The sequence below is a fragment of the Panthera leo genome, chromosome D3 (assembly GCF_018350215.1).
Source record: "Panthera leo isolate Ple1 chromosome D3, P.leo_Ple1_pat1.1, whole genome shotgun sequence".
In the NCBI taxonomy this organism is placed as follows: domain Eukaryota; kingdom Metazoa; phylum Chordata; class Mammalia; order Carnivora; family Felidae; genus Panthera; species Panthera leo.
This window is the reverse complement of record NC_056690.1, coordinates 77,551,382-77,563,300: the sequence shown is the minus strand read 5'-3', so window position 1 is coordinate 77,563,300 and position 11,919 is coordinate 77,551,382. Positions and strand designations below refer to the sequence as shown.

The 11,919-nt window shown below is 48.8% G+C and overlaps 1 protein-coding gene across 1 annotated transcript in view; it reads right to left on the bottom strand.

The window, feature by feature from the left end:
• Window positions 1-883: 883 nt before the first annotated feature.
• LOC122203155 (O-acyltransferase like protein-like) overlaps window positions 884-11,919 on the bottom strand; it is a 61,727-nt gene continuing 50,691 nt past the window's right edge. Inside the window, exons 12-15 of the mRNA XM_042909709.1 lie at window positions 10,418-10,550; window positions 7,273-7,459; window positions 1,606-1,748; window positions 884-1,072 (exon numbers count right to left, since the gene is read on the bottom strand). Of these exons, the coding sequence (XP_042765643.1) occupies window positions 947-1,072; window positions 1,606-1,748; window positions 7,273-7,459; window positions 10,418-10,550 (589 nt within the window). The 3' untranslated portion in view covers window positions 884-946. The remainder of the gene's footprint in view (window positions 1,073-1,605; window positions 1,749-7,272; window positions 7,460-10,417; window positions 10,551-11,919) is intronic.

Sequence of the window (11,919 nt, the reverse complement as noted above, 5' to 3'; positions counted from 1 at the left end):
CAGCAGGGCTCTGCTCTCTCTGAGACTCTAGGGGAGAGTCCTTCCTTGCCTCGTCTAGCTTCTGTGTCTGCCCGAAATTTTTGGTGTTCCTTGGCTTGTAGATGGCTACCTTATTGCTGTCTGTTTTCACATCTTCCCCCCTCTGTGCATATCTGTCTCTATGTCCAGATTTCCCTGTTTTACAAGGACACCAGTCATACTGGATTAAAGCCACCTCCCCCCATGACCTCATTTTAACTTGATTACTTCTGTAAAAACACTACCCCCCCCCCCCCCAAACAGGTCACGTTCTAAGGTATGACGGGATTAGGACTTTGTATCTTTCTCGGTGGACACACTCAACCCATAACAGCGACCGTGTTGTAAAATAGATAATGTTTGGAAGGCCTGTAACGACACACCCATGAACTGGGCACGCTAGTGGGTCACACAATCCTGAGGCTCTGAAATAAAGTTACAAGTCCTCAAAGGTATCATGATAACACAAAGATAACGATGACGTGAAAAACTACATACTGTGACTTTACCAAGAAATGTGATTATAACCCAAGTTTCATTAAATTCACTAGATTTGATGTTTTCCTATGATCATCGGTACAGAAAGTACATGCCGAACAAGATATCACAAATCTAGATTGTTTTTCTTTGGTTTTGTTTATTTGTTTGTTTGTTTGTTTTTTGTTTTTTTTCTAAAAAGGTACATCAGAGAGTGATTATTGTGCTACCCAACAGGCTATCACAGAACTCTTTTATATAGTAAATAAACACTCAGAACTCTTTTATGCATTAAGCACAGAGAACTTGTATATCTTAAGCATTCACCAAATCAGAATTCACACCCCTTTTCGGGAACACAAGCATCTGTTACATAAATGAGCCCCTGTCTACTTTAGCTCATTGCCAGCAGAAAAAAACCCAGTCATTCTCTAGGGTTTTACCAGAATGTTCATGGCCCAGCAGGCACTGGTCCCAACAGGTACCGCTTCAGCTCCTGACATGGTTTCTCAATGAACAGTGTCAGGGCCAGCCCAGTGATGAAGGTCAGCAAACAGTGTCCAGAGAAAATGTAGAACTGGAGAGAAAGAGGGGCAGAGTGAATGCAATCCTACTACCAGATTCGTACTGTGTTTGGTTTTAAAGGGCATCATCCTGGCCGTATGATCTAGATCTGTAAGACCCCCAGCCCTGAACGTTAAAACTAAGGTAGGAGCGCCTGGGCGGCTCAGCCAGTTGAACATCCCACTCTTGACTTCGGCTCGGGTCACGATCTCACAGTTTGTGAGTTCGAGCCCCGCATCGAGCTCGGTGCTGACAGTGCAGAGCCTGCGGGGGATTCTCTCTCTCCTTCTCTCTCTGCTCCTCCCCCACTGGCTCTCTAACTGCCTCTCAAAACACATAAAAATAAACTTAAAATAAATAGGATGAATAAAATCGAAGAAAGATATTATCCCAAAGCCCTCCTTCAAAGAAAGCAAAGGACAATAGGCTCCTAGCAGCCCCCACAACAAAGCGAGCTTCTCTCCCCGAGCCAGTGGGCTGCGTGGTGGCTCCAGCAGAGAAGGGACAGTGGAGCCACAAGAGAGCGGAGAGTGGGGACTCACTCACCATGTTGGTGTCGCTGTAGTGAATGAGCGTTTCTTGAAGCCCGTTGTAGAGCATGATGAGGATCGGATGAACCAGGTAGCAAGCGTAACTGATGCTGGCCAGGAAAGCCCAGATGTGGCAGGAGAGGAACCTGTTCACCAGCCCTGGAGGGAACGGGCAGCCTGACTTACGGAGCCATGACTCCGCCTGGTCCCTCTGGGTGCTGTGCACCTGTGTGCGTGGACTTCTAAGAAGGCCTTTATTCTCCTGATTTTTAAGAGGAGGTGCCCCACACCAAACCAAACTTTGCAGGAATGTGAAAAAATAAGAGACGCTAATACAGCGTTTCCAGTCAGTTGACTTTCTCAGTACGACCTCAAGCCCTGAGCACCGACCGTTCCGCGTGGGAAACAAGGAACCAAGTCCTTCCACCGGCCTGGGTTCTGGCTCAAGACGCAGCACGGGAGCTGCTGGGCCCTGGGACGAGGTGGTTCGCGTCGCCTGGCCTCAGGCTCGTCCTCTGTTACTGAGAGGCTTGCCTCTGGTCAACGTGTAGGTCCCTTTCGGGACAAATATTCCGTAACTCGGTATAACTTCTAGAACTGCGTTGTCCCACGCGGTAGCCACGAATGTCCTTATAGAAGGCGGAAGAGGAGACACAGACACACATGGGAGAGGCAGGGCGAGAAAGCCGTGTGAAGGCGAGGCAGAGACCGTAGTGACGCACTTTCGGGCCGGGAACTCAGGGCTCGCTGGCAGCCATGGAACAGATGCCCCCTCGGGGCTTCCAGAAGGACCTTGCCAACACCTTGATATTGGGTTTCTAGTTTCCAGAACTATGAGAGGGTTGATTTCTGTTGTTTCAAGCCATGAAAGAAAGGCAAGAAAGGACAGGAAGGAGGGAAGGAGGGAAGGAAGGAAGGAAGGAAGGAAGGAAGGAAGGAAGGAAGGAAAAAGAAAAAGAAGAAAAGAAAAAACTTGTTTCTCCTTTGCACGAGGCTCATCTCAAGTGCTCAGTCATGCATCACTGTTGTATCAGTTGCTTAGGACAAAATCTTTGTCATCCCAAATTCGGTTCTTTCTCCCATATCCCACAGAGTGCTACCATCTGTCTTTTAAACTGTCTATCTCAAACTGGACCATTTCTTCCCATCTCCGCCACTAACCCCCGCATCAAACCCACTAGCTCCTACTCCCTGGACCTGTACAGTAGCTTCCTGATGGATCCATTGGTCTCTCTGCTGTCCTTCTTGTTGCCCTGCAGTCTCCATGCAACGTCCAGAGTGCTCTTTTAAATCACAGGTCAGATTACGTTACATGGCTTTTAAAATAAAATCCGGGTGCCTCGGTGGCTCACTCGGTTGGGCGTCCGACTTCGGCTCAGGTCATGGTCTCGCGGTTTGTGAGTTCGAACCCCGCGTCGGGCTCTGTGCTGGCGGCTCGGAGCCTGGAGCCTGTTTCGGAGGCTGTGTCTCCTCCTCTCTCTGCCCCTCCCCTGCTCATGCTCTGTCTCGCTCTGTCTCTCAATAATAAATAAATGTTAAAAAAATTAAAATAAAATCCAGTCCTTCCCCTGGGCCTTGAAGACCCTGCATGACCTGGCTGCTACCTTCCTCTGTGTTCTCATTCCCATCTCTCTCCCACCTTGATCTTGATTCCTGTCTCACCGGTCTTCTTGCTGCTTCTCCCGCCCACTAAGCTCGTTCCAGTCTTGAGACCTCTGCCACACCATCCCTTTGCCTGCAAATATTTGCAAACTCACCCCTACTCCAGTTACCCTCCGATCCCGGCTTTATTTTTATTCCCTATATATATCCACGCTGGAATTATACACATATTTACTTAACCTGGCTCCAGATTTGTTTCCGATGGCTGCTGCAACAAATTGCACAAATATCGTGGCTCAAAACAACAACAATCTACTCTTGCGTCATTCTAGAGACAAGAAGCCCCAAACCAGTATGGCTGAAATCACGGTGTGGACAGGGCCACACTCCCTCTGGAGGCTCTAGGGGAGAATCCATTTCTGGTCTCCTCCGACCCCTCCCAGCTTCTGGCTCTCCTTGGCTCGTGGCCCCTCCCAACAACATCAGCGGTTTCAAATGTGTCCCCACTCCATCTTCGTGTCGCTGTCTCCTCTGCGAGTGTCCCTCTATCCTCCTCTTTGGAGGGTACACGTGACCTCATTTAGGGCCATATAATCTCCCCGCCTCCCAATCTCGTGATCGCTGCCATCACATCTGCAAAGTCCCAGTTGGACCTGATCTACCAGGGGCCGTTATGCAGCTTACTGGAGTCTCCCGGGCTGTGTCCCCTACCCCCCTGTGATCTCCTACAACAGAGACTTTTTTTCTTGTCTACTGCTCCACATCCTGTGCAACTTGAACAGCGCTTGGCATAAAGCGAGCATTCTGGAAGTATTTTATATGATTGAGAGAACAGAGATGGACTCGCCGGCCAAAGATACCTTTGCCCCAAGTGAATGTCAAGGGATAAGATCAACCAAGACATTTCTGGGGAGCAAACAATATAGTTATAGGAAAATTAAGGCAACGGAGAGCCCGTGTCACGCAGGTAAACGAAACACAAAAGAACATCCTTAAAGCAAGCAACCTCCTGGTCACGTCATGAGCCACAACTGGCTCCAGTCAACTGTTAATCACATTAAATTAATGTTGTTAATTCAGACCCTGTTGGTTTTGTAGTTGTATGGTTACTTTATTATTTTTTCTGAAGACTTTATTTTTAAGTATTCTCTACACCCGTCATGGGGCTCGAGCTTACAAACCCGAGCTCAAGGGTCGCATGCTCCACTGACTGAGCCAGGCAGACGCCCCCTTTTGATTAAATTTTTTAAATGTTTATTTATTTTTGAGAAAGAGTGAGAGCGTGAGCAGGGGGAGGGGCAGAGAGAGGGGGAGACACAGAATCTGAAGCGGGCTCTAGGCTCTGAGCGGTCAGCACAGAGCCCGGCACGGGGCTCCAACCCATGAACCGTGAGATCATGACCTGAGACAAAGTTGGATGCTTAACTGACTGAGCCACCCAGGTGCCCCATTTTTGTGGTTACTTTATAACCACATTTGTTTTGACTTTATAAATCTATGTATTATAAACATAAAAATTTATATCTAGATTTATGTATGCTCATGTTTAGGTAAAATTAGAATTGAAATAATTTAAGCCAATACTAAGGATCCCCAAAGACTTCTTGTTCCTTTGGAATGGGTCCATGTATTACTAAAGTTCGAGGACCCCTGAAGGAGAGACGGCACCACCGAAAGGTTTTAACTGGGGGAGTCACGTGGTCAGAAGAGGACTCTGGCAACTCAGCACGGAACCAAACCCTCATGGTCTACACTGGCCCTGACTCAGACGATGGAAAGATGATTTGAGGCATCAGGACCCCCCTTCTCACCCTGAGAGTCTCGGTGACACACTTCCTCAAATGTTCCTTTACAGATGTACTTTTCTAAAGGTCACCAGGTGGACACATATTTTCTAGGACTGAACCTCACCCGTCACCTCCTACCTTGACCTGCTAACCAATCTTGCTATCTTATGGCACCAGAGACGCAAACCTAGAACATCGGTTGCGCCTGCAATTGTGATTGGCTAATGACAACACTCTTTGAAAACACGTATCACTCAAGAACGCATCAAAGGACTTGTCTGTCGTCTGGATTAACGGAGGCATCGTCCATGCTCAGGCTAAGAATTGCTAGCATTTACTAACTCCACGGTAATGATAATGCTGCAAATCTGATTGATCTTTTAAAAAATATTTATTTATTTATTTTGAGAGAAAGAGAGAGCATGCGAGTGGGTGAGGGGCAGAGAGAGAGAGAGAGAGAGAGAGAGAGAGAGAGAGAGAATCCCAAGCAGGCTCTGCACTGTCGGCGCAGAGCCCCGCGTGGGCTTGAACTCACAAATGGTGAGATCACGACCTGAGCCAAAATCAAGAGTTGACACTTAACTGACAGAGCCATGCAGGTGCCCCAAATTTGATTAATCTTCTTTTTTTCTTTGTAATGTTTATTTGTTTTTGAGAGAGAGAGAGAGCTGGGGGGGGGAGGGCAGAGAGAGAGAGAAAGAGAATCGATCCCAAGTAGGCTCTGCACCATCTGGGCAGAGCCCGATGCAGGGCTAGATCTCACAAACCATGAGATCACGACCTGAGCCAAAATCGAGAATCGGACGCTCAACCGCCTGAGCCACCCAAGTGCCCCCAATTTGATTAATCTTCTAACTTGACCTAAGACTCTCCCCCCAGCAAGTTATTCTTCATTTAGCACGACTTTTACAAGAGACAAGAATACTGTTATGCTACCACCATATCGTGGGCAGCCTGTGCCAGGCCAGGGAGAGGAGTTGCCTATGTTCTGAGGCTCTGGGGACAGCTCATGGTCATTGTCACCAGGTGGGAGCAGTGTTAGGGTGGGGTCCTGTGATTCAAACAGCTGCCCAGAAATGCAAATACATCCGTCAGCGAGAACGCGGCCCATTTCTTCTTTAACATCATGTCTCCATAGAAGGGAAAGCGTTTAAAATTAAAATATTAAAGAACAAATTCCTCACCCTTATATACTCATCAAACTCAGAAACAGTTCTACCAATCCAACATCTGAGAGGGGTCCTATTGCACAGAAACGACGGTCACGGGCTTTGGGCATCGGCTTTTCACTCGGTCCGGGGTTCGTTTTCTAGCTCAACCACTACCGAGCTGCGTGACCTTCAAGTGTTCTCTCCAGGCGCCATCTTTCTCACAGAGAAATAGCACGTTATAGCTGTACCCACAGCGGTGTGGCCGGCGTCACCCAGGATCACCTGGGTGAAATTCTCCATGAGACCTGGCGTAAGCCTGTGCCCCGTCAGCAAGAGTTGTTGTGATCAATTTATCATTTTCCTCCTTAACCCATGAATCCCAAACGCCTTTGCTGAGGCTAAGTGGGTTGGGTTCACAGGCCAAACTTTAAGCTCATCCTGATTATTTCCCTAGGGTATATAAACGTGTCATGACTCCACCTGGCTCTATTTCCAACCCTTCAGGGCTTCTGGCCAGTGCGGGGCCAGAACTTTTTCTGGATGATTCTTGCCAGTCTTTCTCCTGTCATTTTACGACACCCCAAGCATCCAGTCCCTATCTCATGCCAACTAGAAAAGAAAGGGAAGAAGACATCAGGTGACTTGGATAGCCATTTCTAATGTGAAGAAAACCCCTTTCTTGCCATTTAGGCCCCTTTTCTGCTTGACTTTCCACACATTGAGAGCCAGGCTCAATAGACAGTTCCCCAGCTTGTCACAGGGCTGAAGGGGATCTTGGGAACTATTCGGTCTCTACCCTCAGATAAGGAAACCGAGGCCCAGGGTGGGTGTGACCACCACTTTGGTCCCTGCCACTGGTATTTTGTTCTTACTGTAGGACCCTCTTTGTTCTCCTAAATGAAGCTTCTAAAGTAGCTTCATTGGAGAGGCTCAGAACCCACATTTGTACATAAACCAGTGTAGAAATTGAAAACAGAATATGGGGGGTTCCCCCAGGATATAAACAAATTGATGTCTTTGAGTCAATATCAGTCGTTCAACAACAAATAAAAAAGCCCGTCCGCGCACACTGTGTTTTCGCATTTGTCCCCTTTAAAGGGACACAGTGTGAACCTATAAGCAACCCCCCGTGCTGCGTTGTACCTCCATAGCCTTCCTGACATGCCAACAGGACCCAGCCCACGGCTGCCGCCCACAGGGTCCGGTGGAGGGCCTGGTACAGAGCAACGGCAGGTGAAGAGGTGACAGAAGTATCATCCACTGCATACGCCAGAGCGACCACTGCGAACAGGGTGGCCAGGGAGCAAGTCCACCCCAGCAGGGCCTGCGTCTACAGGGAAAGGAGAGACATGGGTCAAGCTCGTTCTGGCCATTGTCTATTTACTTCCTTTTACACGAATTTACTTTTTGGTCACTTTCGGTATCTATTTGTAAACCTCGATCGGTGCCCAAAATGTCGCTAACACAAAAGATTCGGATTACTGGTTACGATGGGTTAGGTTTGGGGTGCGGTAGGGGGGAGTGAGGTGTGTGACCACGGAGAGATCTTGGTGGCGACAGCAAAGTTCTGCACCTTGCTTGTGGTGGCGGTCACACAAATCCCCACGTGATAAAATTGCACAAAATGGCCGTGAATCCCAAATAATTATTAAATGAAAGTTTAAGGGGGAAAAAAAAAGGGAGAAAGAGAAGATAATGTTGGAGCCTCCTCTTGACCTCTCATCCTGTTCCTTAACCTAGTAAGGCTCCTTGATTGGTTCTGTCCCCACCAACAACTCAAGAGCCTCCGGCACCCAATCCATACGTGGGCTGCAACCTAATCACTGGGGTCATAAAATGGCAGAGGGAGTGGGGGAATGGAGAACTTTCTAGCTCAGAAAATAGCACCATGGGTTAAGTTCTATTCTGGGGCTCAGTTCAAGATCTTAGATTTTAGGTCATCTAACTTGACCTTTTTAGACCCAGATCTGTCTTCCAAGAGTCTCTCTTGCTTCTAAGCTTCAGTTCCCAGGTTGCTATGATAACGTCTCCATTGAACCAAACTAGCATCTTATCAGTCCACCACCTTGTCTCTAAAGGGAAGCTCTCCCCGCCTGGGCCTCAGATTCCTGCGGTAGGCTCTGGCTACATGGAAGGAAAGGCATTTCCTCGGGGGCTCTCCACAAGCCCCCCTTTTTAGGCTAGGATCCCCTTCACCTTTTCACTCATAATGCACACCGCCCCATCTCATGCCCAGCATATAACACATGCCCCCCGCTGCTTCCAGCTTGGACACTGTGTCCTTATTTTCTGGCTTCTAGAAGTTTGTGTTTGGTCTGCCCGTCCCTTCCACCTTGTTTCTCCAGCTCAGCTTGACTTGTGTTCTGGCTCTATGCTTCCTGGTCCTGACTCAGCCCTCGGAGTGGTTCACAAATACTCTGTCCTTGGGGCACCTGGGTGGCTCAGTCAGTTAAGTGTCTGCCTCTTGGTTTCAGATCAGGTCATGATCCCAGGGTCATGGGATCAAGTCCTACATTAGGTTCTGTGATGAGTGTGGAGCCTGCTTGAGATTCTCCCTCTCTCTCTCTCTCTCTCTCTCTTTCTCTCTCTCTCTCGCTCTCTCTCCTTCTGCCCCTCTCCCCTGCTTGCTCACTCTCACTCTCTCTCTAAAATAAAATAAAATGAGGGGTGCCTGGGTGGCTCAGTCGGTTGGGCATCCTGCTTTGGCTCAGCTCAAGATCTCACAGTTTGTGAGTTCGAGCCCCGCGTCAGGCTCTGAGCAGACAACTCAGACCCTCGAGTCTGCTTTGGATTCTGTGTCTCCTCCTGTCTCTGCCCCTCCCATGCTCATGCTCTCTCTGTCTCTCAATAATAAATAAGCATTAAAAAATAAAATAAAATAAACAAATGTTCTCCCCGCATCTTAGATTTCACCTCTGCCACCAGAGGAACTTTTGCGCAGTTCAAGGGCAACACCAGCTAGTGTTTTAAATAGATTGCCCCAAGTGTAGATTTGAGATCAAGAGATGAGAAGAGCTTCACCAAAGTCAGCTGGACAAGCTAAGAGAGGACAGGAGAAGAAACGATCAGCAGGGATTCCCTGGAAGCATAGGGCTTCACCGGAAAAAATGCATATACAAGGGCTACGTAACTTTTCCTATAGGCTCGAGTTATGATATTCCCCTGTAGATGCACGATTCACTTGTAGATTACAACAGAGTGCCATTAAAGAGGCGCTTCAACAGGGATTGGTGGAAGATTGCATGGGAGGAGTGGTCAATGAGGAAGACGAACCCGGCTTTCCGGTTTGAGTCTCGAGGTTGGTTGGTGAATCAGAGTGATTACCCGCAAAGGAGCCAGGGAAGGAATTTTACCTGCAAGGTAAAGTAACAGCTTCTTCCCCCTTAGATACCGCATGTCCTGATTCCCAGATGGAACCAATGAATCTGACCAAGAATCCTATCTGTAGAAACCAAGGAGCCCGTGCTATTAAAAAGTAACTATGGGGCAGGGGCACCTGTGTGGTTCAGTTGGTTAAGCGTCGGACTCTTGATTCCGGCTCAGGTCATGATCTCACGGTTTGTGGATTGGAGCCCCGCGTTGGGCCCTGTGCTGACAGCGCAGAGCCTGCTTGGGATTTCCTCTCTTTCCCTCTGTCTCTGCCCTCCCATACTGCCCATGCTCTCTCTCGCCCTCTCCCTCTCAATAAATAAATAAGCATTTTTAAAAAGTTATAAGAAGTAACTATGGGAGCCTGGGTGGCTCAGTCAGTTGAGCGTCCAACTCTTGACTTCAACTCAAGTCATGATCTCATGGTTCGTGGAATTGAGCCCCACATCAGGCTCTGGAGCCTACTTGGGATTCTCTTTCTCCCTCTCTCTTTGCCCCTCCTCAACTCTCTCTCAAAATAAATAAATAAACTTAAAAAAATTAATTATGAAAACAAACAAACAAGTAACTATGTTCTTTCAGAAGAGGGCCTTGCCATTGCAATCTCATTGGGTGTGTTTTTCCCATGTCGGGGATTTCTCTGGGTCTGTACCAAGGCTCCAACGGGTGGAACACCGCTGGGTTCCAATTCTGGAGCTTTCTTAAAGGAGCTCCGTGAAGAAAGCAGAGAACCAGGCTTTCGCGAGAAGACAAGGTCTCTCTTATTCTCTGGCACCAAGAGACATTGCTAACGCAACGCAACACAATAAAGTACTGAGCAGTCTGGTTCCTGCCCATGGCTTTGGAAGAGCCTGGCCGAATGGGCCACTCCAGTCCCAAACAGACGCGGCCCTGGCAGTGAAGTATGGGACAAACTTACCTTGGTTTTAAGAATGTTTGCCTGGCGGTTTGGGTGCATGAAAATGCTCAGAAAGAGCCCCACGAGGAATGGTCCGAATCTGCAGTAGGGCTTTGTATAGTACTCGGAGAAGTACAACACAGTCACGTTTTCACTGGAAAACAAAAGAACATGAGGCAGAAGGTCATGTTTGATCTAGACATGAAGAGAGGAATCTCTCAGATGTCCATCGGCACAATCGGCAAATCCAAAGGAAAATTTGGGGTGCTTCTGTTCATTTCCTCAGTCCGATCTACAGACGGCACCCTCAGGGTCCTGCCTTGTGCCACAGCTGGCCTGCTCAAGTTGCAAACGCCCCTGGGCCCCTCCACCCTGGACCCCAAGGAAATACGATGACCCAGTCCATTTTAAGGAGCTGTGCTGGCAGCTGGCACATCACGATAGCTCTAAAAACGTGGTTTTCAGAAGTGAACGTCTTCGTGGAACGTCTTCGTGGTTGCTTGGGCCACATCCCCGGAGATTGTGGTCTGAGATGGTGCTTGCTGGAAGCATCAGTGGGATTTAAAGTCTCCCCAGGTGATTCTCATGTGCTTCTAGAGTTGAGGACCTACTCTATTAGATTCGATGGGATTCGATGGGAATGAGCCTCTCCCTCAGTCACCTGGCAGGGCCCGCAGGGGCCAATGATATGACAGGAAGGGCATGGTGTTCCCCTAGTGAAAAAACCTGGGGTGTCTTCATTCATTCATTCATTCATTCCCCTCGCAAATACATTTGGAGCACAATGTGCGCGAGTCGCGGTGCCGGGCTATTTTGCATCGGGAGGTCAGCGAAGGCTGCTCTGAGAAAATGACGTTTGCACTGACACCTGCAGGACATGAAGAAGCGAGCCCTGCCACGATCCGGACTTCAAAGGAAAAGCATCCTAGTGTGAGGGAACAGTGAGTGCAAAGGCCTGAGGGGAGAGCGTGCTTGGTGTGTGAAGCTTAGAAGGCTGGTGTGGCTGGTCCAGAGTCAGCACATAGGGGAGTGATGAAGGAGGTCAGACAGGGCTTCTACCGTGAGAGCAGTGGGCAGCCTTTGGAGGAATTTGAGCAGATGACCGACAGCATCTGACTTCCATTTGTATCACTCTGCCTGCTGCATTGAGAACAGATCAGCAGGAAATCGTGCCGCTGTTCCCTGCGTGATGCACAGAGTGGTGATAAGGAAAAATCGTGATATAAACCTCACTGGGGAAGCAAAATAGCATAGCGGGTAAGGTCCTCGGTTCCACTCACACCTATGCCGCTTACTAGCCGCGTGACCTTGAAGGGATAACCCCCACTTCCGTAAATTTCGGTCCCTCCAGCCAATAATTGAGCTTCCGAGCTGCAGGTCGGCGGCGGGAGGAGAAACCCAATACAGCCGCGTGGGGGCGCTCCTTTCCTCCGAGAAACATTTCAACGGGCAGCCACGCGTTCCTGGTACTTTCAGAGAAGACCCCCCAGCGCAAGTTGAAAGGGTCAGAAGTTTGGAAACAA